The sequence below is a fragment of the Morone saxatilis genome, unplaced genomic scaffold (assembly GCF_004916995.1).
Source record: "Morone saxatilis isolate NCDOM2014 unplaced genomic scaffold, NCSU_SB_2.0 Contig6, whole genome shotgun sequence".
Taxonomy (NCBI): Eukaryota; Metazoa; Chordata; class Actinopteri; family Moronidae; genus Morone; species Morone saxatilis.
Window position 1 is genome coordinate 11,343,157 of NW_023340206.1, and position 7,881 is coordinate 11,351,037.

Consider the following 7,881-nt stretch of genomic DNA (forward strand, 5'->3'; position numbering starts at 1 on the left):
GAGTCTGATATTCACTCTCTTTTAACTCTATTTTATGTACAAATTGAAAACATTTATTAAGTAAGTAAATAAATACAAAGGTCATTAGGTTTCAAATGGAGATGTGTTGTTTATGCCAAATGTGTAATTATTTTAACATGTGTGTTTCATGTAGTTGAATGCACACATAAAAAGGAAGCATTATAATGTATATGGTGCTTCACTTTATCTTTTTCTTTCTTTATCTTTTTCTATGCTTGATCTGTTTTTCTTTGGACATTTAAAATCTTCCATACAGAGCACGGATGGTCTGCTGTATTTCAAATAGGTGAGAGTTTCCAGCTAAAGGTCTCACCTGTATGAAAACAGTGAATATAATAACGGCAACTGAAGCTGTGACAAACAGGTTCTTTCTGTTGATGGTATCAGGCAAGGTGAAGGCCAGGGCGAAGCAGATTGCCCCTCGCAGGCCTCCGTAGGCGAGGCCAAACTGGTCCTTGTAATTGAACTGGATGGTACGGAATGGGTTGATGATCTGGGTCAGCACCAGAATGCCTGCAGCACAAGAAGCGTTGAGAAGCGTTGGACTGATGAACCTGTTAGACAGAGCTTTGTCAGGACCTCCCCAATAAGTGAAGGCTCTCACCAATTCCCCTCCAGATGAAGGCCAACAGCAGCGTAAACATGATGTAGGCCCAGTTCCACTCGTGCTCCGTTATGGTGATGGTAACAACACCCAGGAAGAAGAAGATGAGGGTTTCCGAGACGGTGGCCAGCATCTTGACAACGTGGCGGATGGTGGTGCAGGATCTCTGGGATACATTCTCCTCCACGTAGTACTTCATGGTTATGGCACATGTTACAATGCTGCAGGAAGGAGGAAAAAATACAGATAAACCCAAATAGTAACCCTTCATTCCCCAAGATTCAAATCCTCATTCTACAATCTTGCGTTGTAAATTACAATAAAATAATCCTTATATAGAATCCTTGTTTCTGATAAAGAAAATATGAAAGAAAATATCGATTTTAGTTTGAGAAATTAAGGAAGTCAGAATTTGTCTTCAATCTATTTTTGGTTAAAAAATGTGAGACAATCACGTTGTCAACCCAGTATCGTAAATTATATCAAAGGGTGAGTTGAGTGTATCACAACATCCCTACAAAATACAGTATCTGAGAAACCACTTACAAGGTTTTTGAATAAATATGAGAATTAGAGGGCAACATGTGAAAAGAAAAACACAAGATAAACTGAGAGATAAACATACTTTGGATTAAGAAATGCGCACAATGTAGTGTGATATAAATCATTTATTCTATATATATTATTTATAAATGCTAAAATAAACAGTTACATTAAAGTGTTACCCATATTTAAGACTAGTTTTAACCAAAAAGGGAGAAAGGCTGCACTCAATGCTCCTACTTATTAACAATAAGCTATTTTAAAATCCATTGGGTGTTAAAAAGCTGAAATGAGGGTGTTTATTCATGGTCGTTATTGTTTGTATAATTGACTGTATTTTTGCCTTTATTTTTTTAAATCTTAAGATGTTTATCATGAGTTATGCATCGCAGTTTTGTTGTCTCACCTGGACAGTTTGCATTTATTTAGGTTTTTTTGGACACACAGAACAACTGCACTTAAACTTGTTTAATTTCCCTCTCACTTCAGTGCACGCTTAGTCACCTGGGAATGTTGCTCGAGCACATTTTTACCTCGTTACACCTTCATGACAGCGATTCACAGCGAACATGCCACACGTGTTGCTTTTAACTGAACTCACAGTGGGCGTAAAACTAGGTGGAAGGACAAGTTTGTACAAGTTGCATTAACATGTTAAGTGTTGGAAAAATTATAGCTAAAGCCAAGAAAGCACAACTCTCTACTGGGTAGCCTAAGCTATACTGTAGTTAACAATTTAGCATTTAGCTGCTACTTCTAGAAATATTTTGATCACTCATTCATCTTGATTTCATCCTGTTATTTGAGCCGACTCATGTTGGGATGATAACATCATGTTTACCTGTTGTCAGTGGTGGAATTTAACTAAGTACATCTCGTACTGTTGTTCCATCTGCTACTACATTTAAATATTGTACTTTTTACTCCTCTACATGTATCTGATTAAAAGAGTTAACATTTTGCATGCTGCACACACTGAAAGAAATCTTCATATTGTCTGTGATTAAGTCCTAATTTTAACCCATTTTAACAAAAGTCAGCTGGTTTTATGATTTTAATTCTAAAGCAGCAATCCCTTATTCTGTCTTCTTTAGGATTTTCTTGAAACAAGATGGTTTCTATCAACAGGTTGAAATAATCTAGATCTGATTTGTTTTAAGAAATAAAATATGTTTTAATATACAGCAGCAACAAGGAAGTTACAATTTTTGTTGATTATGGTGGCCATTATTATGGACAAAAGTGGTAGTGTTCCTACTGCCTTGTTTCATTGAATTCTAGGGGAATCTGACTTGGTTGCAGGCATTAAGAATAGCCAACCTTCTAGCGGATGGTATTGTTTGTTTGCAAAGGTCATATAGAGGCATTAGTATTAAATTAAGACTTTTTCATAAGAAGTTAAAAATGGGTTTAAAGTTATTAAAAACTAATTAGTAATTAAGGCAGAGATTATTTTTGCTGCCAGCACTACAAATCTAAAGACACAGACATGGTTGACTTGCAAACAGGAAGTGCTAATAGCTAATTCTGCATACTTTTAATGTTGGTACTTTGGGAAAAAAACATATCAGACACACAAGATTGTTTGTGTATGTGTCTTTACATGTCTTAATGGTGGTATTAATACTTTGGATCTGAATACTGCCTGTTGGATGCAGTTTAATAATTTAATATAATATAGTTGAAGTGTTTTGTAGACAGTTGGCCTGCACTTACGCCAGGATGCTGGAGATGGAAAAACACTCAGCCACCAGGTACGCCAGGTAGCTGTACATGAAGACGAAGAGGGGCTCGATCTGGCGGACATTGTGGGTGAAACGTGTGGTGAATGCAGCCATAAATCCAAACAGAAGGCCAAAGAGGACACCTCCGGCCGCCACCACGAAGAACCTGGCCACTCCCCGAAATACATCAGCGGATTCAACAATGGGCATGTCTGCTAGAAAGGTAAACATGCTGGAAAGTACCTGCAGAGAGACAGACACAGAAAAAGAAGAACAGAAAACAAAGCTGGACACAGGGTTTGCTTGCATGTAAGCGTGAGTTCACAAACAGCAGTCAAGCAGGTTCAACTACTCAAACACTCTCAAGAATCTGCCCCAATTAAGCTGTTGTTAGACTGTAAACTGCTTTGTCAGGCTGAATGTTATGTCCCAACATGATTTGTGTCACTCGACTGGCAATACTGACATGTTGCCTTTTGGGATGCAACTGAAGGCAATCAGCACCAGGAAGGGTTGAGTGAAACTTACCTCTCAAGTGAAACTGAGTGAAATTCTACAATGAGAAAACTGGCCAAACTAGACTGACAGATACAGACAAATATACAGAGCCCCAACTGCTTCTTGTCAAAGTGATGGTTGGAGAAATGTGTAATTTTCTGGTGCAATGTTGCATTCTGAGGCTTTCGCAACCACCAAAAAAATGTTTTCCCTTGTTCCCTCCACAACAATATCGGACTACTTCTATCTTTACCTTGAGTTCAGGGGCTCTTTCAAATTGTAGGCGAGTGGTAGAGGGCGCACAGAGGGAGAAAAGTCGGGCAAAGATACTGCATGAGGTCGACCACACAGATATGATACATATATTTTTACATTTAATGTGAGGTACACTGCCCGACAATATTATATCTGGAAGTGTATGTCCATACATCTGCTTAGTAGTCATATCAAATACGAACTTCCTTAAAACTTGCAGAACTTGCCTTAGAAACATCACGTTTTTAAGTTTTCCAGTAATTCAGTGATGGTTATCTGTGCATCCGTGGTTACATTGCAGATAGGAAGTGTTTATAGCTAATTCGGCATGCTTGGCTCTAATTTACCAAACTGCAACAAATATATGAAGATAGCTTTTTGGCTTGTGTTTAATAAAGAAGGATTAGGCTAAAATCCAACACTTTGCTTTATAAACTATAAATGGTTGACGTGGGGTCATGAGTAATGTGAACATGAAAGCCTGGACGCATTCATTATGTGCACTCAAGTGACTGGAAGGGAAACTCTAAGAGCAGGAAGAGATTATATTTAACCTGTGTCATATTATATCACGAGAATAATACCGTGTCCATATCACCCAGCTCATTACTATTCTGTGACTGGTTGGCACAACAATCTATTTTCATAGATTCACACAGTCCACACAAACAAACGCCCCCCGTACTCACCACAGTGACAGCATCGTTGAAGAGGCCCTCTCCAAATATGACTATATACATCTGTTCATTCACTCCAATGTCCTCGAATACATTCAGCGCAGCCACAGGGTCCACGGCCGAGATGATGGACGCAAACAGCAAGTTCTCCTGCAGTGAAGGGAGTGAAAAACAGAGAGAGTTTATTCCTCCTGTTGGGTTTGATGAGCAGCTAGATTAATTAACATTTAGAGTGCATTGACCTCTTTCTCCATGATGTTAAAAGCAGGCAGTCTCTTGTTTCTTTGAGACATTTTCTTGGACATCATGGTACTAATAGTTCTCTAATATTTAAGAAAACAATCTCTCCACAAGGTACATTTAGTAGCTGCTCTGGAGCTTTTCATCATATCACATGGTTTTCATCAGCAGATTGAATTCAGTTCTGAGCACTTTAAAGACTTTGTTGAGGTTCAACATTTAGTTTTGACCTTAAACATTGCATATCATAAGTTATGATTGAAAGCTCCAAAACAGCCACTAAATAAATCTTGCAGTGAGGCTGTTTTCTCATGTTGTTTAAAAGGTCGATGAATTTATCCCCATTATTGCTGTTTTTAAGCAACGTTTGAGCAATTCATATAAAATATGCCTTTTGTTTCATACCATTTTATCCTAAGAGCTTTTTTTTTATTAATATTTATATAAAAGCGAGAGGGGAAATAGCACTCATATGCCCATACACACACACACAAAGGATGATGAGTTGCAAAGTGGATTTTTCTTTGTTTTAAAGGGTCATGACCCAAAAATACTGGAACCGTTGCCTTAGAGTACATTGCTGTAGTGCATTTTTGGAATTGGTGGCTTTCCTGGCAGTCTAATCCTTAATACTGTCTGAGCCACTTTCTATCCACTTTTAACTGATAAAACAAAAACAAAAAAATCCCATACATAAATATCACACATCTTGCATCACATCTCATCCTTTTATTTAATCGCAAAATTCCATGATCTAAACTTCTTTTTCTCAATTTTGAAATGCCTTGTAGACTGTAGCCAGACTTGAAATAACCTATTCATTTAACCATTTGCACAATTAAAACATAATACTGCATTAAAGATACTTAAGTTGTTAAACAGAAGCCAAAGGATAATGTAATCATAAAATAATACTTTTCAAGTACTCACAACTCAATTGCATTGTTTACCATACGTCACCCGAGTAATTCCTCCAATCAGCAGAGCCATGTAGTTGGCTGCTTAAGGGGCGTCCCCTTAGATCTCAATCTCAACCTAAAATCACTGCACCATTGAGCTTCCTGTGACCTCAACTGACCTGCAGGTTGATATCCTGAAGTCCAAACACCTCAAACTGGCAGATGGCGAAGAGGGAAAGCCCGATGCCGATACTGTTCCACAGAGTTCCCACGACGGCGTACCACAGCACCGTGCCGATGTTTTCGAAGAAAGGCCTGGTGGGTATGAAGTAGCCGCTGTCGAGGACGATGGGTGGGAGCATGTAGAGGAAGAAGACGTTGGAGCTGAGGACAGCGGGGGGCTCCTCTTTGACTGCGTGCATGATGGCACCGACAATGAGGCCAATGGTAATCAGCAGGCAGGACTCTGGGATCCAGATGGTGATTTTATGGTAAATATGGAAACCTGGAGATTAGAAAAGACAATGCAAAGATGAATCTGAAACAAACCCTATTTCTTTATGCACAAACATAAACCTCAACACAATTCATCCAAACGTACCAATTTTGGCAAAAGATGCCAGCAGTACCCACAGTGTAAACTCAAAGGGGAGCTGGATCCGAGGGTAGTCCATAGTAAACACAGGGAGGTTGGCCCTCTCCTCGCTGGGGAAGGCCTGGGGTTCATTGGGGAAAGGTTTGACGGTGGGAAGGTTGGTCTGTGATGTAGGTTTGGATTCCTGATGCTCACATTTCCCTCCAACACAGAAGAGCAAGAGGAGCAGAAACATGCAAAAGACTCCTCTCTCAGTCCTGACTCCAAACAAAACAGAGGTCCCCATTTCGACTTGTTCAACACAGATCTCAGGTATTTCCAACGTGAGTCATAAAACACTGAAAATATAAGTCCCAGGACATTGAAAAAAAATACTATTGTGTAGCTTCTTTAAAAAGCCTTAGCCTTTAAAAAACAAGGCATAACTACTCCTTTACTCCAGTCTGTGTCCAGAGCAATTTAATATCAATGTTTTAATTGAAAAAAATGACTGCATATTGAAGTTTTTGTTAGATAAAATTAAAAACACAAAGTCCTCCTTCAGAGCAGCCTTAACAGGATCCAGCCTAAGGTGCAACTAATTTCTGGTTTCAACTGTTGCTGAACCTGCTTGTCACATCACCTGTGACACATGTGCCCGGCCTACTGGGTGAAGCCCATTAGGACACATTAATGACATGTGAAAAGACAACAGCAAGACAATGATGTTGGTGTGACGCTATTAAACCAATCTAACGCCTATGATTTAGAGTAAATAAAAAAACAAACATGCAACTTGGCAATTAGTGCACAGCTTACAAGTTTTAACTCAGGTGTTAAACCTGCAATACCATATAAAGTCCACATGATGGCGGTAGAAAACAACTGGACTTCACTTGCTTTTGGAACAATAGTTCTACATAGGGAATGGCCAAGTGTAAATAAGTTTAATTGTCAATATAATCATCTGTTAGAAGTTGTAGTAATTGATAGATGAATGAATGAATGTTTTTAAGTGTCATACCCAAGACACTACTATACATACAGTGGCAAAATAAGGCCCATTTTGTTGTGGTGTCAACACTTATCACACCCACTTTTTACACTATTTAATACTGCTACTGTATTTATGCATATACTGTACACTTTTACTTTTTTGTGTGCACATTATTAGTATTAGACCTGTACTGTATATTTATAGCCATGTTAAGGCTATATTCTTCTGCTAAATTACATATATATATATTGTCCTGTGCTGTTATTATTATTATTATTTTAACACAATGCCACTACCTCCTGCTGGAACCCTTTGCAATATTCTATATCAATCACATCTGTGTTAAAAAACAATTTTATCTTGTATTGTTCTATTTTATTTTGTCATTTAATGGGTAAACAGTGCAAGTGGAAGTAAAATCTCTATCTCTCAGTCTATCTTATTTAATCTGTCCGCCTTTTTAAATTGATTTTTTATGTGTTTGGTTTATGGTCTCTTTCACACAAGTCTCTTCAGTCTTGTCTGTCCTAAAATCTAAAATAGCAAAAAAAAACAAAAAAACAACAACAACATTTTTCATAGTTTTGAAAGGAATGTACTTTATTATTATTATTATTTTTTTTTTTTAATTGAACAATTTAAATGTACAAAACTACAAGGTATACAATAACAAGCACATTGGTGACATAAATAATAAATAAATCAAAGATAGAGTACAAATTAAAAAAAAATATATATATATAAATATATAAATAATTAAAATAAATAAATATAATTAAAATAAATAAATATAATTAAAATAAATAAATATAATTAAAAATAAAAAATAAATAATAATTAAAATAAATA

General features: G+C 37.3%; 1 protein-coding gene across 1 annotated transcript in view; it reads right to left on the reverse strand.

Annotated features, from left to right (window-relative positions):
• LOC118339881 (sodium/hydrogen exchanger 2-like) overlaps nt 1-6,342 on the reverse strand; it is an 8,857-nt gene extending 2,515 nt beyond the window's left edge. Inside the window, exons 1-6 of the mRNA XM_035677680.1 lie at nt 6,063-6,342; nt 5,641-5,966; nt 4,335-4,472; nt 2,885-3,135; nt 626-846; nt 335-534 (exon numbers count right to left, since the gene is read on the reverse strand). Of these exons, the coding sequence (XP_035533573.1) occupies nt 335-534; nt 626-846; nt 2,885-3,135; nt 4,335-4,472; nt 5,641-5,966; nt 6,063-6,342 (1,416 nt within the window). The remainder of the gene's footprint in view (nt 1-334; nt 535-625; nt 847-2,884; nt 3,136-4,334; nt 4,473-5,640; nt 5,967-6,062) is intronic.
• Nucleotides 6,343-7,881: the final 1,539 nt, after the last annotated feature.